This window comes from Clytia hemisphaerica, unplaced genomic scaffold (assembly GCF_902728285.1).
Source record: "Clytia hemisphaerica strain Z4C2 unplaced genomic scaffold, Clytia hemisphaerica genome assembly, whole genome shotgun sequence".
NCBI lineage: Eukaryota > Metazoa > Cnidaria > Hydrozoa > Leptothecata > Clytiidae > Clytia > Clytia hemisphaerica.
The window spans coordinates 926,162-954,143 of NW_027103394.1; the positions used below are offsets into that span (position 1 = coordinate 926,162).

Here is a 27,982-nt window from a genome sequence, read left to right on the forward strand (position 1 = left end):
CCTTTTATTCGCACAAAATCTATTTAATGAACAAATTCTTCATTTATTTCTTTTAGTTCACTCGGCCACAATGCGTTCCCATGTGATTGTACTATCAGTCTCTTGTGGAGGGATTACCGTAATTTAATCCATTTTTTTCCGAATCGGAATATAATCGGATTTCACACCTTAAAGGTACCACCTGGTTCAAAATATGCTCCCTTTCTACCCGATCTTGTGCCGTTAGTATGTTTAAATGATGATCCCGATGATCCTGTTTGGTCCTGGGACGAGCTCAATTTATCGTATTGTGATGACAACCACCACTTGTATCCACGTAGGGATGCGGACGGGAGAACGTTACCGCCCGCTACGTCTATCAAACCGCCACCGAATAAATCCAGAACTGCCAAGGGGAACGGGGGATGTGAGTATATTTTCTTTTATTTTCTTATTAACACTTTCTCAGTGACTTTGCTGCTAGGAGGGAATTTTATGAAATTTTATTTTTTAGTCAAAAAACTTTTCCCTGTTTGAATAGTACATCAATAATGAAGTCTGAATTATATGAGATCCAATTTTCTTTTTCGGACACTGGTTTAATTTACAGACCAGAACAAAAAATGTCTGAAAATCACCAAAATGGTAGCTACTCTCCCTAAAACAGGATGACACCTTAAACACCGATTTTAAAATCCGAAAAATTGCTAAATTGCTAAATTGATTTATTCTTGAAACCCCAAAAAGAGACACACCTTTATGAATTGTTCTTAATCTTGCAGCTTTATTCTTGAATTGGACCATCTGGAGCACGTGGACTCGATGTAACCCTCATTGTGGTCCAGGAAAGCGCACTCGAACACGCCTTTGTTTGAATGAGAAAGGGTGTGACGGGGCGGCAGATCAGACAGAGGCGTGCGAGACTTATTGTCACCCAGGTAAGAAAACAATACCTTTTCGGCCAAAACTTAGTCGGCCTTAATTTTAGTTGGCTTTAATTACTAACCGGCCCTAATTTTAGTAACCTCGTCAAAATTTAGTCACTAAAGGCCGACTAATATATAATTAATAATAGCGGATGAAATCATGAATTGTAGCGGACGTAATGATGTGGTATTCAAAAAAGTTGGTTAGGAAAGCTTAATTATAAACTATTAATTTGGCCCAAATTTTTAGTCGGCCAAAATTTTAGTCGGCCAAAATTTTAGTCACCAAGCCAAAACTTAGTCACTTTGGGCCGACTAAGTTTTGGCCGATAAGGTAGTAGTTACAGAAGGAATTTCTCATTTTTAAGAGATTTCGTTTACAAAGTCTCATACGATCCTCTCGTAGCTAATTTGCCATGTTGAGTCTTTTTCTGTCTGAGAGATGAAAAACTTTGCGTTGGCCTCTAAATTAAGAGCACAACTGGATTTGAAAGTTTGACAAGAACTTGAGTTTAAAGGTTTCATATTTTACATAAGTGTTTCCGTTTCATATCAGACACATATTTCATACCAGGACAGTGTCTTGCTTTTGTTATATTATGCTGATATAAGCAAAAAAAATGTTTTTCTTTCCCTCTTTCTGACCAATCTTGCTCCACATCCGTGTCAATCTAATGTGAAAAAGCTTGTGAATTAAAATTGTGATATCACTCTTAGTTAAAAACAAAACCCCTTTAAAAGAGATTTTTCTTCTCTTTAGAATCAGGGGGTAACCCATTCATGCCATTGAAGGGTACAAAACAAGACCCTGAGGATGAGAGTGAGTATGAAGATTGGGAAAAAATCATGATTGGTTTAATCCAAGCTCAAGTCGGCGTCATTATTTTCGTCGCCGTTGTTTTTGCCGGACTGCGGTTACGTCGCTGTTATTACGGGTAAACATCTTTTTACGTTTTCAAAACTTTTTAATCCTCTTTAATTTTTATTTATTGTTTTTGTAAGTGTTTTTTTTTAATGTCTCTAACGGTAACCTTTTCTCTTTCTTTCGGATGATGACTCGTGGAAGATTTTATACAACTTTAAAATTTTATATGATGAATCACTAAAATTGTTAAGTTTGGGATTTTAAAAGTTTTATTTTTACATAAGTGTCCCCGTTTCATATCAAACACATATTTCATATCAGGACAGTGTTTGGCTATTGTTATATCATGCTGATATAAGCATAAAAAGGTTTAATTCTTTTCCTTCTTCTGACCAATCTTGCTCCACATCCGTGTCAATTCAATGTGAAAAAGCTTGTGAATTTAAATTGCTAAGTAAGCAAACGATATCACTCTTATTTAAAAACAAAACCTTTAATTGACTCCTCATTGGGTCAGAAATAATCTATTTTACTTTTACTTTTTCAGTGACAAAGACCAACTTAAAGAACAATTAAAACTAGGAGACACTCCTTCCATCAATGTTTTCTCCGCGGCTAACAGTCAGCATGGATTGGGAAGATCCGTGCTCCCCAATGACGCGCATCTAAACACAGGTAAGGTGGTTGTTCGTTTAACTCTTTCAGCTGATTTTAGTTTACAATTTTTCACAAAATGCTGTAACTCGCCCTTCGTTTTTTGTACAGAGGTTTTTTGTGCTTTGCTAAGTTACGTAATTTCCGCCATTATGGAAACCAACGTTCGAATCTGTAGAAGTGTTCCTTTATTACGTAATTCGAACGTTTTGTTTCCATCAGGTAGCATAAATTACCTAAACTTAACAAAACATGAAACAAAGTTCGGATTTTTTTTTTTTTTTCGGGTGTTCCCCATTGGGAAAATGACGTCAAAAACCTTTTTGGATACAGTAAACTCGAAGCTCATTCGAAGTTCTGTTATTCGAATCTTTCTATAATCCGAACTTCTTTCCAGTCCCCGTCAAAAAGAAATCGTCTTGAAATACTTTCTAGAATTCGAATCTCTCTGTAATTCGAACAAATAAGATTCTCCGTTCGAGTTCGAATTAGCGAGAGTCAACTGTAATAAGAATTGCCAACAGCGACAATCTTCAGATTTATTTCCATGTAAATTATTGAAAAACCCAATACACGTTTTTTTTGTTTTAAGAAACAGACTTTTAAGAAACATGAGGCTCAGAATGCCTAAAAACTGGCTGAGGCTGAGAATGACAAAAAAAATTTTGGCTCAAAAGGCCGATTTCTTAAGAAAAATTGAGGCTGCTTGGTAAAATTAGTTTCTTAAAAAAAAAAGACGTGTACAATAATGGGAGCTATTTTGATACAATTTTAAGAATCTATTGTTCATCATTTCACATTTTTTCTTGCATACAGAGTACTGGATGGATGTCGCAGAGGATTATGCTCAGAAAGCTTTACCACCCTTGCCTACTAATGAACAACAACAACAGCAACAGGTAATACAGTGTGTCTCAAACCCGGGGGAGGGTACTTAGGTAAATTACTTAGGTAAATGGAGGGTACGGTATGTACCGCCCTTAAGTTAAGGGGACCTTTTTTAGATTTCGGAAGTCCCCTTAAGGGTCGGAAAAATCATTCAATCATCAATTTCAGTCCCACTAAGCAAGGGTCGGAGAAATAGGAAAATTTCAACTTTTTACCCCCGGAAAGATAGAAATTTAGTCAAATTTGTCCCCATAAAGCTCATAAAATTCACAAAGTTGTCCTTTGTTTTCTCCTTTTTAGTCCCGGTAAGGGTCCAAGGATCGGAAGTCGGGCGGCACTCCTTCCGTCAGCTCGCAACCCTTATACCCCCCACGGGGCCCCAAAAAACGGATAATTTTTTATATAAAGTAGAATCTTCGTTATTCGTACGGAATTATATCAAAGTGGGTTCATTTATTTAGTGAAGAACTAATTTCACAGAAAAGGAATTTTCTTGCTCTAAATTGGGCTTTTCCAGAAAAAAATCGTGCACCCCCTGTTGAGGAGGTCCATTTCCGTTCCAAGGGGGTAAGGTTTGAAATGCAGTGGAATTCCATAAGGGTAGACGAAAATCCGTCAAAAATAAGCGGAATTCCAAGGGGGTAATGATTGAAAATTTGTAAAAATTCGGAATTCCAGAGGGGTATGATCCTAAAATTGCCTGGAATTCCAAAGGGGTAGGTCACAAAAGGTTGGACCTCCTCAACAGGGGGTGCACGGTTTTTTTCTGGAAAAGCCCATTTTTGATTTTGTTTGATATTAATTTTCACGTTTTGGGCATCTTCGAGATGATTAAATTAGTGTTAGTACTTCTTTCACAGATGGATTTCTGTCTCAGTAAGGTGTAAATAATGAGGCTTAATTTACCAAAGTTTAACTTAAAATGTATCAATTTTCTGTGTAAAAACAATCTTCTGTCTTAGACGAATTTCCTTGTTTTTAACACTGATTAAATGATCAATTCTCAATATATTTGCTAGTCGTTTGCTGAAAATCCGAGAAAAAAGCTGAAATTAATACCTGCGAAAGTTGTTCTGCACATTGTTTATAAAGTGTTATAAAACCAAATCAAGTCATTACTTTTTATCACGATACTTTCAGGTTGCATTCCAACAGCCTCAACTAGCGGCCGTCCAGCAACAGGAAGCTCTTACCGCCCGCCAGTCTGAGGCTTCGCCCACGCAGAAAATGAACCCGGTGCAACAAACCTACGACCAAGGCTACACAAATCAAGGCTATACTGACCAAGGCTACACGGAGCAAGGCTACACGGAGCCGATCTACATGAATCCAGGCTATATGGACCCATCGCAGCAAGGCTACACAAACCAAGGCTATGCTGACCAAGGCTATACTGACCAAGGCTATACTGACCAAGGCTATACTGATCAAGGCTACACGGATCAAGGCTACACGGATCAAGGCTACACGGAGCCGGTCTACATAGACCCGTCACAGCTAAACTACATGGGCGAATCACAACAAGGCTACACGGACCAAACACAGCAAGGCTACATAGACCAAACACAGCAAGGCTACATAGACCAATCACAACAAGGCTATACGGACCAATCACAACAAGGCTACATAGACCAAACACAGCAAGGCTACATAGACCAATCACAACAAGGCTATACGGACCAATCACAACAAGGCTACACGGACCAATCACAACAAGGCTACATAGACCAATCACAACAAGGCTACATGGACCAATCACAACAAGGCTACACAGAGCCAGCACAAGAAGATCATTACGAACAGCTGATCGATGATGATAATAACTATCAAAACGTTAATGATTTCCGTGGTGACGGCGCAGCGTTGCAGACCTTGAATCAACAGCCAACGCCACAACCTCAAAATGTCGAGGTTCGACAACAACAACCAATTTCTGAAGACCGTAGGATAGAACCCATACAAAAGCAAGAAAGTCTTGCACGGAACAAAGAACCTATTAAACAACAAGAGAGTATCGCACGCAATACAAATCCTACGGCTGGGATCCCCAAAACACAATCAACGAAATCAGATAAAAACAGAGGCTTTGAACCGATCCCGATTACCAAATCGAAAGGTCGTAAAGAAGGTTATGGAGATGATGACATTTACGAGAATGTGTCCGATGTTGTCCAAGGAGGTATCGGGAAGCAACCCTCTGCCGCTCGTACTCCTGCCCCTAATATTGTTAACGTCATACAGAAAGAGCCTTCAAGATCCTCTGCTCCACGAAGTATCCCTAAAGAATCTTCTGCTACTCAGTCCAGGCCCGCGGGAGACGATAGAAGAACTACCCAAAAGCAAGAAAGTCTTGAACGGAACAAAGAACCCATTAAACAACAAGAGATTATCGCACGCAACACAAAGACTACGGCTGGGATCCCCAAAACACAATCAACGAAATCAGATAAAAACAGAGGCTTTGAACCGATCCCGATTACCAAATCGAAAGGTCGCAAAGAAGGTTACGGAGATGATGACATTTACGAGAATGGTCGATGTGTCAAGGAATGTGTCCGATGGCCAAGGTCCGGGACAACCCTCTGCTGCTCGTACTCCTGCCCCTAATACTGTTAGCGTCATACAGAAAGAGCCTTCAAGATCCTCTGCTCCACGAAGTATCCCTAAAAAATCTTCTGCTACTCGGTCAAGGCCAGCGGGAGACGATAGAAGAACTACCCAAAAGCAAGAAAGTCTTGCACGGAACAAAGAACCCATTAGACAACAAGAGAGTATTGCACGCAACACAAAGCCGGCTGCCATCCTCAAAACACAATCAACGAAATCAGATAAAAAGAGAGGCTTTGAACCGATCCCGATTACCAAATCGAAAGGTCGTAAAGAAGGTTACGGAGATGATGACATTTACGAGAATGTGTCCGATGTTGTCCAAGGAGGTATCGGGAAGCAACCCTCTGCTGCTCGTACTCCTGCCCCTAATACTGTTAGCGTCATACAGAAAGAGCCTTCCAGATCCTCTGCTCCACGAAGCATCCCTAAAGAATCTTCTGCTACTCGGTCCAGGCCCGCGGGAGACGATAGAAGACGTGATACACCTGCTACTGGCCATGTATCTACGACGCAGTCTAAAACGGCAGACAAATATGGCCGAGACGCTGGTATTCCCAAAGCTCAATCTAAGAGTAAAAGCAAAAATGATCCTACACCGCCTTCAACAAGCCGGGCACAAAAGCCCGGGAGAGACCCAGATATAACCAAACAAATCCCGAAGGAAAGTTCAAAAGTTTCTAAAGGGTATAGAGACCACACAAAGCCAGTCGCTGTTCCTGTGCAGAACTCAAAAATCAAGAAACCTTTAGATAACGTTGTTAAGAATATGGCTGATGAATATGGAAACATACAAGAAGTCAATTCCACGCCCCCTTCCACCAAACCGCCGAAAAAGGGCGCCCCGACTTCTCCTTCCACCAAACAGCCGAAAATCAACGCCCCTTCATCTCATGATGACTATGAAGATATTAATAATGTTCTTGTAGCTTCAACACCCAAGAAATCTTTTAGTAAGAATATAAACGCCCTCAGCAAACTAAACACCGCACTGGCTGCTGGTATTGGAAATTATGAACGCCTTCAAATGGATGGTGGTTCTCAAACAAATTTAGAGAACATCAACCCGGCGCCCATGAGGCGCCCAAGTCGATTGTCAACTTCGGGCGGCGGTGGCGGAGATGACTATGAAACCTTCGATGGTGATGCAGGTATGAGTGTTATTATAATGAAATTTCATGTTTTAATGTTTTTTTTAATTACTGTCCTAATTCATGACCAATCTTGCTCCACATCCGTGTCAATTCAATTTCAAAAAGCTTGTAAATGAAAACTGATGAGTAAGCAAATGTTATCACTCTTATTTATAAACTAACCCCTTTAACTTAACCAAATTTTATCATCTATCCATAGATGGTGACTATGAGACGTTAAACGAAAGTATACCGCCTCCAAAACCAAAACACACCAAACAACCCAAGCAACCATACAATAGTGCCGCTCTATTCTCACGACCGCCACCTACGGTCAAAGAGATAAAGGCGGTCAAGGCGGCCGCCGCTTCAGGTCAACCGACATCACAATGTAAGCAATTTGTTATATATGTTTCCTTTTATAGTGTGTATGTCAAATTCGATAGTCCAACGTCAATTAATGACTCGAATTTATTGAATTTTCCTTTATAAATTTTTCTTTTTTCTTTTCGATTTTTTTTTCAAGAATCATGTCCCACTCATGGTTATCTTTTCAACAATTGTAAAGATTTTGGAAACATTGATTATGTAATAAGTCGTAAAAGTAATCGAAAACTCAATTTCATTTTTCGAATTTTAACAAACTGTTTATTTTTCTCCTTCAAATTTTTCAGTAAACGAGTCGAATTACGACACGCCCTATTCGCCCGCCGTAATGTTCGGCGGTCCTCCGCCCACCGTAGCACAAATTAAAGCTATGAAGGCGTCAGGACAAGGAGCTGCTGCGGGTGGTGGTATCTATGGTGAGCTGGCACAGAAAATTGGTCAACGCACACCTACCAAACAAGGTAAAGATTTCGTTGGTCTGAGTTAAGGCCGGTCTCAATTTCGCGCGATATGGGTGACAGTTTTTTTCGTAACCTTTTTTGCCTGAAGAAAAGATAACGTCATAAAAAGGTTTGGCGCAAACAAAAAAAAAAGTTGAAGGAAGCTCTACTTTTTTCATCCGTTACGTCAATTTCGTCCAATGGAATGGCTTCGTTATTCAACCGACCAATGACTTTACAAAAACGTCAAAAAGTTTTTCGCTCATGTCGCGCGAAAGTGGAGACCGGCCTTTAAATAGTATTTTTTTAATTGGTGTCCGCAAAGAAGACATTGCAATGTTTTAACTTTGCCTAATGTCAAACGGCGCTACGTCAAAAGTGCTCAAGGAAAGGTAGATCCAACGCCCTTGTTGCATTTACCGCTATTGAATAGTGTTACCATAGGGTATCTAAAATCTGATCGACGCGAACTGCCTGCTGGCGTTGCGGAGTAACATACCTTAAGGGGACTAATTTTCGTGGGAACTAATTTTCGTGGTAGACACTCAAAAACGCGAAAATTAGTTCCACGCAATGCAATTTTTGTTAAAAGTCCTCAAAAAACCTCAGGAATATGTAAGAATTTCGGCCTAATGTGGATGTCAACCGCAAAAAAAGTAGTTCCGAAAAATGTGCCAATTTAGCACCCTTGCAACGCGGAAATAAGTTCCCGCGAAAATTATTTTCCTCAAGGTAAAATTCAATACCATGAAACAGAATAACCTGAACTAAACATTTTTATTTATTCTATTTGAAGGATCATCAGGGATTGGTAGTGGACCTGCCACGCCCTCCGCCCAACCGCCCATTAACAGGGATAATAAGAACAAGAAGAAGAAAAAGAAGAGAAAAGACGGGCGTGATGATACCAGTGAAAATGAAGACACTGACCATGAGCGAGATAATGACGTAAGCTATTTTTTCATTCTTGTTTCAAGCAGTGATAACTTATGCAAGACACTAGATAGAGTTTACTTCGTTCCTATTTGAATCAAAATAATCCACCATCTTTGATAACTAAAAGTAGACCATAGCTCGGTGCCGGCAATTTTGATCGATCAAGCCTATCTTTCGCCTCGTCGCTTCGCGCCATTCAGTTTTTTTTTTGCTTGGATGAACAAATTACCGGTACCGAACTGTGACCTACTTTCAACAAAGATGGTGGATTATTTTGCTTCACCTGCCGTTGCTTGGGAAATACAGAGTAGCTCTATCTAGTGTTTTATATAAGACATTTTCCGCGTTTTAGAGCAAAATATAGAAAATTTGTTGTGTTGGGTCAGTTTTCCGTTTAAGAGGAAAACTTTCAGGTTTCAGCATAGTCCGTATAAAAAAACCTGGTCCGGAAGCCAATTGTTATAACTTTTTGTTAACTTTTTTTTATGCTAATAACGATTATAAAAATCAATTTGCTCAATCCATGAATTTAATTTAGACACTGGATAAAACGGTGGAGAGCGAAGCATTGTCTTTCTTTTGTTTAAGAAAACAATCGAGGATTTAGCTTTGTCCGCAAAGGACAACTGTCATGGCGGCTCGAAGTTCTCTGATTTTGAAAAATGATTAATAATCTCATTTCTAAAAAGTCCTCTATCTTTATCTTTTTGTACTTTTACTCACCAAAATTTTTTAAATAAATGCTAAAATACTTAACGGATACATGTATTAAATCTGGTGTGACAAAAATATCATCAGACAAGAAAAATCAAACAAAAGGCCTAAAATGACACTGAATTTTAAGTTGGCGATATCTTTCTAACATCTTTCTGAGAAGAGCTAAGATTGACATATATTAGACTTGAGTGTCTTGGCTTCACCGTGATATGAAAATATTTTAAAGGCTCTTGGTGGATCGGTGGTCTTATTGAGGTTAAAGTTTGAAAATTTCTGGTGTCAACATTCAATTTTTCATACATAGGATGTTTTTCGTATCTTTCTTGCGACTTGAAACGTCATAACGACACATAATTAGCAATTATTTTGATGCGTTCGCCTCTCTAAGGAAAACTTAATTTTCATTTGGGAATTGAAATGACTGTGTTAAGATGAAAAAAATGATTAAAATGTTACGAAAAATCGTTTAATGAAAGAAGGAGAGTGAACAATAATGTCATTACTGCGAACAATAGAACATGAGAAATCAATGAATTTAGTTCGTTGTTTATCCAGTGTCTATAATAAATTCTTGCTCAATCTTTTCCTGGATATAATTGAGAGTTATGCTTCCGAAGAAAACCATTCAAAATTCTGTTTATCATAATATTCCCTCTTTTGTTTCTTTAGGATCATGATGATGATAATAATCGGCCTGGAAACAATAGACGTGGCGGCGGTGGCGGTGGCGCTGGTGGTGCGGGTGGTAACCAAGGTAACCGTCGAGGAGGCGGTGGCAGTGGTGGTGGAAATGATCGTGGTGGTTATGGAGGCGGTGGAGGCCGTGGTTCAGGAGGCCGAGGAGGTAAGACATGAACCATTTATCAACTGAATTTTTTATCCTTTACTTTGGTTCTATGATCGACCGTTCTTAACCTTTCGAAATCCCAGCTGGCACACAACGTTTTTTACACGTTTATCTAACGTTCACAACGTCCATATAACGTTAGATGAACGTTGAAACAACGTCGTGTGCCAGCTGGGATTCTGCTTTAAGGTTTCGGCATAAGTTAGGCCCGTTTTTACAAAACAGGTCTTTTACTATGGAATATAAAAGCGTGTAATTCATTTTCATTTGTCGAAGTGTAGTAAAAAGGATTTTATCTTTTCTTACGATAACTTTTTGATTTAAAATTCAACAGAGTGTCGTGGACTTTGTGTCAATCTTCAGTGACTTTTATTACTAAAGTGTAAAGAGAAATCATTTGTAATCTTAATTTTTCTTATTATTTGGAGAAGGGTTGAAGTCAATCTATACATATATAAGACGGTGTGGTGATCTTGTAGAAACAATAGAGAATATTTCTTTTTCTCCATCGGAATTGTAGACCATTTATGACTCCTTTTAAAACCTGAAATGTTTATGTGGGCAAAAACCTCACTCTATACTGTCAATATGGCTTCATAGTGTCCTCCTCTTCCCCTCCCCCTTTAAAAAGGGGAGATTCTTTGGCAAAAATGCCAAAAGGGGGGATGCAAAAACCTTATTGAAAATCAAGGGGGAGGCAAGATTAGATGCGAAAGGGTAAATCTCTAGGTATTTGAAAAATTTTTCGAAAAGGGGGGGGGCAAGAGGTTTTTCAAAAATCTAGGGGAATTTAAAGCGGGGCAACCAGAACTTTTCAAAATCTCAAGGGGGTGGGGTAACCAACCCACTAGGACACTATGGGCTTTAAGGGACACTGTACATTAACCTCATCCATTTTGATAATGATTTGTTTAATTCCACCAATAGGTCAACAACCTGACGATACACTTTATGAGGAACCAAATGGTCATTATGAGCATTTGTCAACTTTCATCGATCCTAATGGCCAACCAATCAATCTTACCGGTCCGCCTACAGACCCTGTCAACGCGAACGTTGATGAGCAGACTACACATTTCGGTGATACACTCAATGTCGGTATGTATCTCAGTGCTGGTAGACCACCAAGCGCACCGTCTACGATCCCGAACGAGACTTCCGACGAGGATCGCAAGCGATCGCTATCACAAAGTGATTCATTAGAGTCCATCAGTAGTCATGAGGAAAGTTTACCACGAACAAATAACTCTAAATCAGATATCCCTAGCCATCAAGGATCGTTATACTCTAGCCTGGATGTCAATACGAGTTTCCAGTCTAGGGATGGGCGGACTTCACCGTTACCCTCTTTAGACGCCATGGCTTTAAAAGAGGTCTGTAAATCCTTTGGTAGTCTTCAGAGGACCATCGAGGAACACATGGCTAACGGACTAGCTTCTAGTTTCCAGCATGTCGGATCTCTTAAAAATGGTAAAAATACAATTTATTTCCTTATTTCTCTCTATTCCTTTTTTTCTATTTTTATTTGGTTGAGTTGCAGGAGGCTTTGAGGCCTATTTTCGCAACTATAGACTCTTTCAATTAGCGCCCGTCAGCACTTTGAACTGACTACTCAATTCCCCTCACATGGCATGGGTTGACCCGGGCGAAGGTTCATTCATTTGACAAGTGAACCGCTGCAAGTGGAAATCAAACCTCTGTCGCCTGTGCAGCAACCAAGGTCAATGACCACTATACCACACTATACCACAGCGCCTCTAAAGGTTCTGAGAGCTGCCTTATTAACGGAGCCATAGATATAACGTTTTTTTACGTTCGATTTTCTATTTCTTAAGAGCTTTTCATAAAAACTAGGTCATGTTGGCAAAAATTTCCAAATTGTCCCTTTCTCCCTCATTATAAAGTTGTTCTTACAGCCAACTCTCTCTAATTCGAACCTCTACTATTCGAATCTTTCTGTAGTTCGAACTAAAATATTTGTCCCCTCAGCTACATATTAATTTAAAATACTTTCTGTAATTCAAATCTTTCTCTAATTCGAAGAAGATCGACTTGGTCCCTTGAAGATCGAAATAGAGAGAGTCGGCTGTATAATCTTTTTACTGATTTTTGTTTTTGTTCTTGTTACAGTTCCAAAGAATTCGCTTCAAGAGTTAAAACAAACGAACGAAACTATTTACCAAGGGCTCGTCGAAATGTTATCTGATCGTGATCTTCACCTCTGTCTCAAAGACAAAACCCAGTATCATGACTTCATGCAAACACTGCACGGATATTATGAATATCTATCTGTACAAAACCCCGGGTTGGCTACCAAACTCCAAGCGACTATCAGTATGATATTAACCGGTGAAAACGAACATCAATTCGATAGTGAACCTGAATCGGAATCGTTTGATAACCGAACGACTATCCCCATCGGATATTTTCCGATTATTGGTGACAACGGACACTGTTATTTCACGAATGCAGATGGTAAACTTTTAACAAACAAAACTGGAGAATTGGTGACTCAACGCTTCAATAACGTATCTAATAATCGCCCGTATGATAACGTTCAAGATGTCATTGATAATGGTGGTCTACACGGACCAACAAAATCAAAGGCTAAGGAAACCACCGATGTCGTCCTTTCACCTTTTAAAGGGCCACCAGATAAATCGAGAGTAAACAAAAATATCATTTTAGATGTCGAAGCTCCTACATCGAACATTTCTTTAATACAAAACTCGTTGTATGCGAAAAGCGACACCGAGTGTTGTTCAGAAGATGCGAAAAAGATGACCAAAGATGGTACCGCTACTGCGATCAGTAAACAAGTGAGCGGTGCAAAGCCGTTGGTTAAGGAGGAGTCTAGTATTCCAACGAAACAAAAGAAAACACCGCTTAATCAACTAGATATGGAAGCCCGTAAAGCTCTCTTAATGTCCCCTAACAAAATGTCTGAATCAACTTACACTAACCCAATAAACCCGGAGAATTCTCTAGCCGCTAAAATGGTTGCGGAATCAAGTGCCGCCGGTAATCAATACAAACCGTTACCAAAAAAACGGCAGGACTCCGACTCTGACTGGTCCCACGACTCAGATCATGAAGTCACGGACCAGGCCTTCAATCCTATCAGCCTGGGTCTTGGTGATAGTCCGTTATTCAAAAAGCGTACGGAATCCGATCGGGATCAAGACGCTTCAAAACGCAACCCGGTTTATGAAAATCTCAAGAAACCGGACTATGGTGATTATGATACTAGAATAATTGCGCCACAGGCAAAGAAGATTTCTAACCACATAAGCATGGCATTCCAAAGCACATATTTATACCGAAAACGACGGGCGGAATCGTCCGATGAAGAATTCGGGAAATCGGATTCATTCTCGTCAAGTGATCGGGGTTCATCAATTAGTAGCTTGGAACAAGAAAACACATACAAGAACAAATCAACGCTACAGAAATCTGCGGATATCCACAAAACGTTAGGTGAGTTACGCGAATCGTCAAACGAGTTGCAGCAATCCCTAGGGGAATTACGTGAAAACACGCGGGAATTGCGTCAACACATTGGCGAATTGAACCAATCCGCTGGTGAATTATCAGACCATTCAAATACAGATGATTATTCTGCACCACCACGACCAGATGCTCAAAAACCTGGACAATACACTTCGTTGAAAGCTAAAAAGGATAATCAATTCACAATGGGAATCGAAAATAGTCCCTTGTTCAAAAAACAAGCGGGGAATTATGAAGAGATTGATCAGCCCTCGAAATCAAACATCAATCTAAATCCAGACATTTCAACATCAGTAAAAAGAAAATCATCCACCAACGTCATTCCTACTCCGTTACCAAGGAAACCAGTTGTATCTAATACGAATCTTTCCCCAGTCCCTGCTCGTAGAACACCATCTATATCTGTGCCAGAATTACCAGCACGAAAGCCAAACGCTTCCAACACAAATTTACCAGTCATACCTGCAAGAAACCTTTCTACCTCCATCACCAATCTCAGCCCTACTTTACCACCAAGAAATATAGGGACTACACTTGGACAGAAACCATCCACTAACTTAATGTCCGCGTTACCATCTAGACTGCCCTCTTCCAGTCATGGTCTAGCACAGGCTATACTGGCAACAACACAAAAATCTGTGAACATCCTCTCCCCAGTACCATCGCCACGGAAACCGAGTTCGAATACCGAATTATCTGGTCCGGCAATCCCGGAACGTAAAACGTCCGGTGAAATATACACCTGCGTTAGCGAGATTCCGGATGGTTACTTCCCATTCATTGGTGAGGACGGCCAGTGTTACTTCATTGATCCAGAAGGCCAATTCCTTACTGACAGCTCTGGTCAAAGAGTTAAACAAGGTTTTGGTGATGACTCCTCTTCCGCTACATCTAAAAAAGCATCTAAAGTTTCTTTAAGTCAATTGGTCGAAGAAACAGCACCATATGAACCATTATCGAAACATGATTTAGATGCTGTTCGCAAATCATCATCATCGAGTTTCGAAATCTCCAGTGATGATGGTCAAATCAGCTCTGTTGGTTCTACCTCAAACCCTGAGGATGACTATGAACCACCAACGACTCCAGAGAAGCGTTTACCAAATGCTTACGCCAAGTTAGCGTCTCCTCAACAAAAAGCCTTAAACCCAATGAGTATGGGGATTCAAAACAGTCCATTATTCAAGAAGAGGCAGGACGCTGAATACTCGAATTTACAAGAACCGTATAGTCCAGTTGCACCAGTAAGGAAGCCATCTGGTCACACACAAAAGTCGTCTACAAATCTGAGTCTTAACAAGGATGAGGTTTCGAAATCTAGAACCAATTTGAGTCCAGTTGCACCAGTAAGGAAGCCATCTGGTCACACACAAAAGTCGTCTACAAATCTGAGTCTTAACAAGGATGAGGTTTCGAAATCTAGAACCAATTTGAGCCCAGTTGCACCAATAAGGAAGCCATCTGGTCACAAACAAATGTCGTCTACAAATCTGAGTCTTAACAAGGATGATGTTACGAAATCTAAAACCAACTTGAGTCCAGTTGCACCAGTAAGGAAGCCATCTAGTCACACACAAAAGTCGTTTACAAATCTGAGTCTTAACAGGGATGAGGTTTCGAAATCTAAAACCAATTTGAGTCCAGTTGCACCAGTAAGGAAGCCATCTGGTCACACACAAAAGTCATTTACAAATCTGAGTCTTAACAGGGATGAGGTTTCGAAATCTAAAACCAATTTGAGTCCAGTTGCACCAGTAAGGAAGCCATCTAGTCACACACAAAAGTCGTTTACAAATCTGAGTCTTAACAAGGATGAGGTTTCGAAATCTAAAATCAATTTAAGTCCAATTGCACCAGGAAGGAAGTTGTCCAGTCATAAACAGAAATCATCTGCCAGTCTTAATCCATTAACACTGGACAAGACAACTCCTTCTAGAACATCTGAGCCAGAGCCTGAGCCTGAGGAACCACAATTCTCATTCAAGCCGTCCAGGATTGGTGGGTTTAACCCGTTAGCTCCGCCCATGGATGGTAACCCCTACTCACCTGTGAAATCGAATGCTGCAAACCCATTGACTGCAGGAATCGGTGAAAGCCCTCTTTTCAAGAAACGCCAGACAGCCGCCAACGATGGCCAAGAAGGTGAATATTCGAATTTGAGTCCAACTGCTCCAACAAGGAAATTTTCCAACCAAGCTGTTGACTCTTCAACGAAACCATTGGCTGCACCTATACCCGCCCCAAGGGCAAAACCAGTCGCGCCTCCACGTAGACAGAAACCAGCGGGCGTTATATTCGATAACCCGGACACCGAGGTTGATCCAATTTGCCAAAATATCGACACTGCTACTATGAACGATAAAACATCTGAAAGCGAGAATATTTATGAAAATATCAACGAATTAAAAACTAAACCTACAACGGGCAAGGGAAGCAGGTAAGATAAATATCTCTTATTTTTCAAATCATCTACGCGGTGGAACACCCGTAAAAGTGGAATAAAATTCACTTGGAATTTGAGAAAATATCATTTTCTCAAAAATTGAGTGGAGTCTCCCCAGTCTCCCCGCTTTCGTCGGGTCTGTTAAGCATAAAGTTCATTTGAGCTGAGGCATTGGGAATATCCTTAAATTTTTGTCGTTCTATTACAACAATAAGAATAAGGGTAAGGGAAATGAAATCTGAAAATGAAACCTTAGCCCACACTGTCACCCCATAATAATATAAACAATAGATATAGGTAGAATATGTTAGCAACCAAATTCAAGCACAAGAGTAAAAAGTATCATTTATTTTGTAACTAATTCTTCAGTCTTTTATAGTGCTCTATACATAAGTAGAGCGATGTCAGTTAGGAAGTTAGTTGCCTGAAGAGTGTCACAAAAGTAGCATGAAACTGCCAGTAGCAGAAATAAAAAGGGTCATTTATTATGTTACAATTTCTTAAAAACTGATTCAATTTTAAATTTTAGCAACATCTCTCTTTCAATTCCCACGAGGGCCGAGCGTTCGTCAGACACGAAAATCAGCTCACGAAAATCTGTTCGTTTTGCTTCCGACACTTGTGATAATGATGATCGTCCGGATCCGGAAGACTCGGCGGATTCAGATGTTGAAGACGTCTTCGAATTGAAGAACGTTCGTTTTACAGCAAGTACTCTTAATGTTGGCCCGTCTGAAAAGACAAATGAGAAAATCAGAAATCGCAAAATCACTCGTAAGTATTGTTCAATTTCGTCAATATTTGAAAAACATCCCAGCTGGCACACAACGTTGTTTCGAGGTTTTTCTAACGTTCACAACGTCCATATAACGTTAGATTAACGTTAAAACAACGTTATGTGCCAGCTGGGACCATTTGCTTATACACAGCAATCTCTAACAAAATGTTGAGAATATTTTTCTCTGAGGCGCGCCTTACATATGATGAGTCTGTTTACTGTTATTTTTATTTTTTGGCCTCCCTAGGTTGGCCCTAGGGAGGCCCTTCTCTGTTAAATCCCCCCCCCCGTAGGTTGGCCCTAGGGAGGCCCTTCTCTGTTAAATCCCCCCCCCCCGTAGGTTGGCCCTAGGGAGGCCCTTCTCTGTTAAATCCCCCCCCCCATAGGTTGGCTCTAGGTTGGCCCTTCTCTGTTAAATTCCCCCCATTGAAGTTCTTCCGTCTCGGGAAAGCGGAGCATATAAAGAAGCTTTTCCATCTCGAAGCTGCATAAATCACCAGAACTTCAAGAACATATGCTAATTTGGTGTTTAAAATCTTTTTTCTGTCTCTCAGACTTAAAACTTTAAACTTCATTAAAGTGAAATTTTCGAAGTAGAATTCGTATTGTAACTGTATTCTTTGATTTTAGGTTTTGAGAAACCGAAACTGGACGACGAAGAACACGTCCATTTCACAGACGACACTGTTGATAATAGTGATACTGAAAAAAGGAACGAGAAAATCAAAAATCGTAAAGTCACTCGTAAGAAGTTTTCATTTTTGTCTGTTTTAGCATTTATGCCATCGCAAAATGGAATTATTCGCTTTTTACACCCTCCTCGGAGGTCCTTCGATTTAACCTTTGTTCTTGTTGTCTCTTCGTTGATGTCCAGCAACCAACGAGCAGGGACCTCAGGGAAAGGAGTTGCACCCCTCCTACCTTCTAATAGACTAGCGAGTTTGTGTATTCGAGATAAATCGAGGAGGACGGTATAAAGCAAAGTTGACATGCCTCCAAAATCACCGTCCACTTTGCTCGATGACGGTAAAAACACCAAAATACCGTCGTCTGTTTAGGTGAGCAAAGGTGATATAGAGCCGTACATCAACTATCGACTTTGTTTTGTATCATTTCTCTTACCGTCGCCTTCGATATCCTCCGATACATAAACTCGGTACTGTTAAAGAAAAGGGAACCTCTGGGTCACCCTTGAGTGCGGACGCAAACGTACTTACTTGACGGGCGTCATTTAACCATTTGCTTACACGTTGTTTTTGCAGTAAAGAACGAACAAATTTCTCACCCTCTCGCATCACAGGAGCTCTAATCTTTGAGAAATTCTTCTGTTTATTCTGCTTTCTCGGCATAGAGGCGCACCTCCTTTCCATATCAGAATATCTACAAATTATTTCTTATAACCTACTTACTGATTCAACCCCTCATCCTCGTTATATTTATTTTTTAGGTTTTGAGAAACCGAAACTGGACGACGAGGAACACGTCCATTTCACAGACGACACTGTTGATAATAGTGATACTGAAAAAAAGAACGAGAAAATCAAAAATCGTAAAGCCACTCGTAAGAAAGCTTTCATTTTTGACTGTTTTAGTTTTTCCATTTTTATATTTCGTGGTAAAAGATTAGCGTCACGCAAGTTTATCATGCCGCAAAGTTGAACTGCGACCACCACCGTTTTTATAAAAGGTGTCAAGTCGATTCACTCGACTACCTCCACTGCGTGACAATTATATTATAATGTTTTTAATTTCAGGTTATCAGAAACCAGACTTGACGAATTCGAAGGACGAATATACCAATCTCCGTTTCGGGCAAGGTACTGTTGATAATAGTGAAACCGAAAAGACGAACGAGAAAATCAAAAATCGTAAAGTCACTCGTAAGTATTCTATTTTGTCTATGTAGGCCTCCCTTATCATGAAATTCGGTTTCATTTGCATCTGTCATGGTAAAAGATTAGCGACGCGCAAGTTTATCCTGTCGCAAAGTTGAACTGTGACCACCATCGTTTTTATAAAAGGAGTCAAGTCGATTCACTCGACTACCTCCACTGCGTGACAATTGATATTATATGTCTTTAATTTCAGGTTATGAAAAGCCAGACTTGGCGAATTCGAAGGACGAATATGCCAATCTCCGTTTCGGGCAAGGTACTGTTGATAATAGTGAAACTGAAAAGACGAACGAGAAAATCAAAAATCGTAAAGTCACTCGTAAGTATTTTATTTTGTATGTGTAGGCCTCCCTTATCATGAAATTCGGTTTCATTTGCATCTGTCATGGTAAAAGATTAGCGACGCGCAAGTTTATCCTGTCGCAAAGTTGAACTGTGACCACCATCGTTTTTATAAAAGGAGTCAAGTCGATTCACTCGACTACCTCCACTGTGTGCCAATTAATATGTTAATGCCTTAATTTCAGGTTATGAGAAGCCAGACTTAACGAATTCGAAGGACGAATATACCAATCTCCGTTTCGGGCAAGATACTCTTGATAATAGTGAAACTGAAAAGACTAACGAGAAAATCAAAAATCGGAAAGTCACTCGTAAGTATTTTATTTTGTATGTGTAGGCCTCCCTTATCATGAAATTCGGTTTCATTTGCATCTGTCATGGTAATGATTAGCGTCACGCAAGTTTATCCTGCTACAAAGTTGAACTGCGTCCACCACCGTTTTTATAAAAGGTGTCAAGTCGATTCACTCGACTACCTCCACTGCGTGACAATTAATATGTTATATTGTCTTTAATTTCAGGTTATGAGAAGCCAGATTTTGCGAGTTCAGAGGGCGAATTTACCAATCTCCGCTTCGGGCAAGGTACTGTTGATAATAGTGAAACTGAAAAGACGAACGAGAAAATCAAAAATCGTAAAGTCACTCGTAAGTATTCCTTGTGTCTTTTCCTCGACTGCATTCAACAGTCTATTAAATTAGTCCAGCAATGAAGACCAAGCATGAATGTGGTTTTAGAAAAGTAAACTTTTAGGATAAGGCTCTTCCAGAAAATCTTTCTACATGGGGGTGGAAGATATATTGGATATTTTGTCCGGGGATAGTGAAAAATCTGCAAAATTTGCTTTGTTTTAGGGGCAACCTTGCTCTGATTAAGGGTGATTTTGAATGTCCGGGGGTCAACTGATGCTTGTCCGGGGGTGAGATCCGTTGTCCGGTGGACAAAATTCACTATATCCGGGGGTAAATTTCTTCCATCCCCCATATTCAATTTTTTTCTGGATAATATGTTGTTGAAGCACCATCTTACAACTCTTCAAAGAGCTTTTGATATAAGGATGGAAGGAAAAACTTCATAAAATGTAAAATGCAGTGAAATAGATAGAATCACAAAGTGTAAAAGAAGATCCGAAAAAATTCGAGCGAAATATCAAGAAAAATGAAAAACTAAGTTAGTTCGTTATTTCATGATCAAATATAAAATCAAAGTTCTGTTTCATAATGGTCAATAGACTTGCACGATATGTTGCTATAAAATATTCACAGGACTAAAGTTTACGAAAAAAGGTCAAAATTTGGAAAAATTGGTCCACTAAGATACATAAACAGATACAGATACATTATACATCTTACTACTTAGGTTTCGAGCCGGCGATTTACGAGAATTTGGATGAAGAGGATGAAGAAGGCGTAATTGCGACAGCTAATGTTCGTTTCGCTGAAGATGTTGTCGATAACAGTGATATATCCTTAGATTCGAAAAGTAGCTGCCGCAAAAAATCAGGTAGGGGATCTTAGACGCATTACGGCATTAATTCGACCCTTTTGTAATAGACAGGCTATGCTATCTACATTTTCTTAATCCTTGCACACAACGTTGTTTCAACGTCCACCTAACGTTCACGACGTCTATATAACGTTAGATGAACGTTGAAACAACGTTTTGTGCCAGCTGGGTATCAAGTGCCAACTGTACTCTAGATATCGATATTTTACGTGGATAACCCTGTATAGAGGAGACCAATCTAATTTGTTCATCTACGAGCCCCACCGACCCTAATTTTGCTAAAATCAAAAAAACATTATTGATTTTCCACTACAATATATTTTCCACACTAGGCAAGACCAATTTAATTTGTTGTTATACGGGCCCGACCGACCCTAATTTTGCTAAAATTAAAAAAATAATAATATTGAATTTCCACTATAATATATTTTCCACACTAGTTATTTGTAAGAATTAAATTTGAATAAAGCTGAAAATTAATTCAAGAAATTGAAGAATTTAGAAAATCGAGCATTCCATATACTAAAATTTTATTATGATCTTCATCGGAGATAAATAAAAGTGAATTTTTGATCCAGATATTTTTTGCAAATACCTAACCAACCCTGATAAAAGAAAAAATTTATTCTTATTTTACCGACCGACCAACCGATCGACCCATATTTTTCTAACCATCTGCCCGTCGAACGACAAATTAAATTGGTCTCACCTAATGTAACATTTTAGACAGTCTTTTAATTTTTGTCATCCCCGGACGATCTATCTGTGAACTAAACGGAACATGGAAGATTTAGGACCTTTGGTCTACCAAACGAAGTTAAAGTCAATTTTGCTATCATTTTGGTCATTTTATTATAATTTTATTGACCACAACTCCATACTAGTCTATTTATTTCGTAGATATTTTGTGATCTTATTTTGTAGATAGCGCATTTCCACTAAAAACTATTTTTATTTATTCATCAAATGTATAGTTTTCAGAAGACCGTCTGAGATAGACAGTTTATCGGAAAGTGAACCCGTCGTATCATCAATATCATCGGACTCAGAAACAGATTCGCCATCAGCGCAGAAAGATCCAATTTATGATAATATACAGCCTATTACTAAAATGGAATCAGAGGTGTCAAAATTTAAACCAAAGCCTACCCCTCCAGGCGGTCCGCGACGTTTGCACCATAACAATTCATCTATTGATCATTCACTTAATCAAATGAAAGGCCGAAACGCAATCAAACTACCCTCGTTGTACTCTTCACCATCCAAGGAGGTAGCCCTGCCACCAGTACCAAAGCCTGTCACCAGATCCCGATCTCCTGCAACCACCGGGGAGGCTGCTCGTACACCACCACCACCGATAGCAGCTAGTAGATCTCCCCCTCCGGTAGGAAGGAAGCCTCCTCCTGTAGGGAGGAAACCCACAGCTGCTACTAAGAAGCCTACACAAGGTACTCCAGCGGATACCTCCAACTTGAAACCAGCAGATAATCTATACCTTAACATCACTGTACCTTCTTCTACACGTCTACAAACTGGTTCCCCTGATGAACTAGCTTCGAAACGTTCATCCGCAGTTATGAGAAAATACCCTTATCCGAGGGAAGCAGACCCTGCTATGGACGACTCTAACCAGCAGCCAGCACCACTTCCACCAATTCAAACGGAGCAGTCTGGATTTGCGAGACATCCACCTAGGAGGCAACCTCCTACCCCACCTACGGAGCCGAAGAAGCCTCCTAATAAGTACGTTGATAGTCCTCGACCTTCTTACGAAAAGCTGGAACCCCAACCACCTGAAGCTGAATCTAAAAAGAAACCTACATCAACGGTGTTAGACATGGAGCAGGGTCCAGCTAACCTCCAATCTCCTTCCTTGCCACCTCGATTGGGAGTGGGATCCCAACATAGACCAAGTCCTAGACCAAGCCATATGGGACCATCACTAACCACAAGTGATGCCAGTACTATCGTTCACAGCCAGCAATCAACACCAGAATCGAGTGATGAATCATTTTACAAAGCCTTTGGTGGTGGTTCAAACCTACCAACAGGTGAACAACTACAGGACAATCTCTTATTCTGCATGACTGAGAAACCATTCACAATTGAAGAGAAAATCCAGATGATGGGGACTGGATCTAGTATCGGACAACAAGTCTTTCACCAGGGAGGCTCTGATGAATCAAATAACTCGTTTAGTTCCTCTGGATCCGGTTCTGAAAACGATTTCCCGAAAAATTTACGACACTTGAAACGTTATTCCGCCATTTTGAAATCCTCATCTAGATATCCAAATCCTTCCAGATTATATGGTAACGATCAAGCTATCCCTCAACATCAATCAACAATCCCAGCTAACCAGTCCAGTTACGGTCAAGCTATCCCTCAACATCAATCAACAATCCCAGCTAACCAGTCCAGTTATGGTCAAGCTATTCCTCAACACCAATCTAGAATCCCTGCTAATCAATCAGGAATTCCTGCCACTCAATCGGGATACGGTCGCCGTGCCTCTAAGAGCGCTGATAAATACAAAGACGTTCAAAGTCGCGTTGATCAGCGACGTGTGGAGATTCAAGAAGCGATGCAGGTTCATCGTAGAATCTCAATCGTTCCGTCTGGATTAAGTCACGAAGAAGGTGTCCCTCAAGAAATGTCACGAGTTATTCCACCTCAAATCTCAATTAATGATGGCCGGCAACCGGCAATCAATCCAGAGATCTCAGTGACCAAATACGGTCAGAGTCAAGAATCGCCTATGATACAACCACAAATATCAGTGACTCGCTCAGGACGCCAGTATAAAGAACCGGTTACACAACCTGGGATCCCTAAAGAAGGTTCATTAACTATACCTATAGACTCGTCACTTATCGGCGCTAATGAAAGACAAAGGCCACCTCATGGACCAACAGGTCCAATGAAGCAACGCCGGGTTTCACATGTTATCCCAAAAGAAGGCTCATTAACTATACCTATGGAATCGTCACTTATCGGAACTGATGAAAGACATAGGCCACCCCTTGGACCAACAGGTCCAATAAAGCAACGCCGGGTATCACATGTTATCCCAAAAGAGGGTTCATTAACTATACCTATGGACTCGTCACTTATCGGCGCTGATGAAAGACATAGGCCACCCCTAGGACCAACTGGTCCAATGAAGCAACGCCGGGTATCATATGCTATCCCACAAGAGGACTCATTGGCTATCCCTGTGGACCAGTCATTGATAGGTGATGAAAGACGGATGCCAGTGCCGATGCCGTATCGTAATAGAGCACTGTCTAGCTCACGAGATGTTGAAAAGAGTGGCTTAAGTGCTTGGAAAGCTGCCAATTTTGCTATTCGATACACACATCGATCTAAAGCTCGTAAAGGACGAAGTAATAACCCGTATGGTACTCGTAGAAATAGTTACAGACCAACTCCTAAACCAGCCCCACGTGACCCTCTTACTGTTAATTTGAATGCTGAAATGCAAGGAGTCATGACGCGCAGACAATCTCGTGCTGCAGCTGTGAGACGTTTAAGTCAGATTCAACAGCAATACCCTCAAGGGAATACAGGACCCATGACCGAGCTGCAGAAGATCCAAAGAGAGGTCTCACAAGCTATCGCCGCCCAACAGTCCACACTCCGTGACCCGACACAAATGCAGGCCTCCCGACTGGGATACGGCCACGTTCAGCCACAATTATCTACTAGATTAGCACCGGTAGAAGCTGAGCCTATTCAACAACAAATATCTACAAGACTTTCACCGGCCGTGCAAGCTGACCAAGATCTCGCAGCGTTAACCGAATACCGACGCAAGTCCGTCACTGAAAAAGACACACAATTCCAAAACGCCAAACGGCGTCTCTTCACAGAGGCGTCTAATTTCCAAGCCCCCGTACCTCCTACTGCTCCGCCCCTTGGTATTAGCGCCCTTAAAGATGATGTTAAGTCGCATATTCAGAGTGTAACAGCGCGCAATCGGGAATTGATCGGAAAACAAGTATCAATGGCCGAACAACCTGCACCACCACAAAGACGGAAATTATCAGAGTCTTTTAAGGTACGAATCATTTTTTGGCCTTTATTTTATTTCATGGGAAACTAAGTCTTCTAACTTGTATCCTGAAATGGTAAGATACACATTTTTTTATAAGAACATCAACAATTTTCGACTCTTCGGACTCTTTTAAGGTAAGGCTTCTTCTTTTGCTTCTGCACGTATTTTATAAGAACAAACTATATAAGAACATAAGACTTCAATGACAAAAATGTTAAGAACAAGTTAAGAACACCCGATTTCTGGATGAATCGGTTAATGGATACAATAACTCACAAAACTGTGAAAATGAGAACATTTTTAGGCAAAACACTCTAAGGCTTCAAAAATTTTTGAATTTTCTTATATAAAAAAGGTATATTTTACTTTCATCGGTAAAAAGTCTGTTAAATAAAATACATCATTCGTATTTTTTAATGTTACCTTATGCCCCGGGGAGGGGCAAAATGACCGACGGTTATGTGCGGGCCCTAAGGGTACCTTTTCCAAGATGTTTAAAATGCACTGTAAGGGTCGGAAATACTAAAGATGCACTGTAACGGTAGAAATTCCAGAAAATTCATGAAAAATCTAGATTTTTTGCCCAAAAATGCTATTTTAACCATTTTTTTGTACGGAAAGGATTGAAAATTTGGGGAAAAATGCACTCTAAGGGTATGATTTTCACCGATTTTTGCTGCACTGTAAGGGTGCAATTTTAAAAGCAAATTTTTGGCCCGCACATACCGTCAGTCTGCAAACCAAGTGCCCCCCCCTACCCCTTGGCCTTCTGCTGAATCAACATTTTTGTTTACTTGCAGTTGAATTTGACTTCATAGAGTCTAATTGCAAACAAACAAGTCTTTTTAAAATGAGAACGTACTTTAATTTTTTTTTCCTTCATTCTCTTATAGCACAAAAAGGAAGGCGTCAACAACTTAATAAACCGATTTAACGTTACAATCGAGGAAGAGGGTAGCCGCCCACCAGCACCGCCACCAAAGTCAAAAAAACCCGTCCCTCCACCCGCCACTACTCGTAAACCTCAAATACCAACCAAAGTGAGACCACCGCCTAAACCATTGGCTCCAAAACCGGCCCCATCGACCGCGCCGAAACCAGGGCCTAAACCACGACCACAACCACGACCACGTTGAATGACCCTTTAAATTTTGTGTTTTGATTATATTTTATTTTACTATTCACTTTTGTAACTTTTTTATTAATTATTCTTTTGTTATACTGTCTTCTTAAATATATTTTTCAAAAAAAAATAAAACTATTGCATCAATTTAATCTAAATTTTTTTATAAGGATACATATTACCTTTTTCGATTGGGCTGTTCCTCAAAAAAACCATCCCCTGTATGGACGAACCTTTTCAAGTCAAAAAGAAATTATTGAAAATGTGTGGATAACCCCTGGAAAATTGCAAAACTTGCAAAAGTACCCCTTGGAAAAATTCTTTTCATACCTTAAAGCGAGGGCGGACGAACTAAAATCAGTCTTTTAACCCCTGGAAATTTTAGAATAACTTGGAAATCATCCCTTGGAAAAATGGAAAAAACACCCCCTGGAGATCTTTGACGGATTGCCCTCTGGAAATGTTCGTCTGCCGCCCTGTATGGATATAAAACGGAATGACACATTCGTTAGACTAAAAAAAGGTCAAAGAAGGGGGCAAAAAACAGCGTGTTTAAAAGTCCATCGAATTGTTCAATGCTTACTTGTGTTTAAATCTAAATAGTCATTTCTGAAGTCTAATGAAGGCATTGTTCCTCTGTCCTTAGGTTTTTGACTAAAATTGAGCTTTGCGTTCAGAGATTTGATGATGTACACGTAATTTTTTTATAAGAACATCCAAAAATTTTTAAGCCTTCGGATGTTCTTAACTTTTTGAGATTTAAGCCTAAAAATATTCTTAACATGCTCTTAATTCCACCATTTTGTGAGTATTTTGTCCATTTTCCTAAGGAATTGGGTGTTTTAGAGTCCGCAAAGCCTTAAAATGTTCTTAAAATTTTGGCCATTGAAGCCTTATGTTCTTATAAAGTTTGTTCTTTAAAAAAAAGTGTATATGCATGAGGCTTTAGCCACCGTTTTTTAATTTTGGAAAATACATATTTTACATCGTGTTTTTATGATGAGATTCCGACCTTCCATCAATTTTCTTCATATCGTTGAAAATGAGAGTTGTAATTTCACCACCAAAATGTTTTTGAAATAGACCTTTTCATAAATTACATGTACATCACCAACATCACTTGTATTCAAACAATTACAACTTGAGACATTAAATGATTTTTTTATGAATTTTATGAATATGAAGCAATTTTAATAAAATCCGTTGGGAGTTAATCACCATGGCAATGATTTCAAAACGAGACAAGTGATGTTCGTGATGTAATTTATGAAAAGGTATATTGGCCTTTTCGTAGAAAATCTCGCAAATTTAGACTGTTTGTTGCCAATTCCGAAATTTTTGCTAAATTCCAATTTTTCCGTCCGAATTTTCGTCGAATTCTACACCATTCTAGATGAAATAGAGAATATTTCTCTGCAAACCTTGAAACACCTCCCTATTATTATATCTGAAATTGTTCTTAATAAAAAAAAACATTTCAAACTGAACAGACTTCTACACGTTTTTTTATAAGAACATCCAAAATTTTGAGGCCTAATATTCTTATTTGTCCATTTTCTAAGAAATTGGGTATTTTAGAGTATGCGAAGCCTTTAAATGTTCTTTTATAGTTTGTGCTTATAAAAAAACGTGTGGTAAGTTCTAGAAGGTTTATTTCATGTCGGGGAAAACTTCGTCGGGGAAAAGTGACGAAATTTTGGCCAAGTGACGAATATTTTTCCCTGATGAAAATTTTCCCCGGCCTTAATGCGTTTACCAACTACCAGCAAGTGACGAATATTTTTCCCCGACGAAAATTTTCCCTGACGAAGTTTTCCCCGAGAAGGTTTATTTCATGTCGCACATTTAAACGTAGACATCACAGCGGCTAAAAATAACATGCAGAGAATTGTGGTCCAATTATCTCATAGAATATAAATAATCTTTGTTTAGGTAATTAATTTGATATT

The 27,982-nt window shown here is 39.8% G+C and overlaps 1 protein-coding gene across 1 annotated transcript; it reads left to right on the top strand.

Moving 5' to 3' along the window:
* Nucleotides 1-70: 70 nt before the first annotated feature.
* On the top strand, nt 71-26,122 carry LOC136824950 (uncharacterized). The gene is made up of 24 exons (XM_067080935.1): nt 71-88; nt 175-406; nt 762-917; nt 1,666-1,840; nt 2,318-2,445; nt 3,241-3,323; nt 4,453-5,845; nt 5,880-7,070; nt 7,273-7,443; nt 7,727-7,900; nt 8,676-8,827; nt 10,202-10,376; nt 11,307-11,849; nt 12,510-16,326; nt 16,862-17,106; nt 17,741-17,854; nt 18,558-18,671; nt 18,865-18,990; nt 19,199-19,324; nt 19,533-19,658; nt 19,869-19,994; nt 20,707-20,850; nt 21,828-24,913; nt 25,804-26,122. Exons 1-24 carry the CDS (start codon nt 71-73, stop codon nt 26,044-26,046), a joined length of 12,858 nt encoding a protein of 4,285 aa, XP_066937036.1. The 3' UTR covers nt 26,047-26,122.
* The last annotated feature ends 1,860 nt before the right edge of the window (nt 26,123-27,982 follow it).

Coding starts and splice junctions, on each gene's coding strand:
- LOC136824950 (XM_067080935.1), top strand. Junction 7,444..7,726: donor AGGTCAACCGACATCACAAT/GTAAGCAATTTG, acceptor CAAATTTTTCAG/TAAACGAGTCGAATTACGAC. Junction 10,377..11,306: donor TGGTTCAGGAGGCCGAGGAG/GTAAGACATGAA, acceptor TTCCACCAATAG/GTCAACAACCTGACGATACA.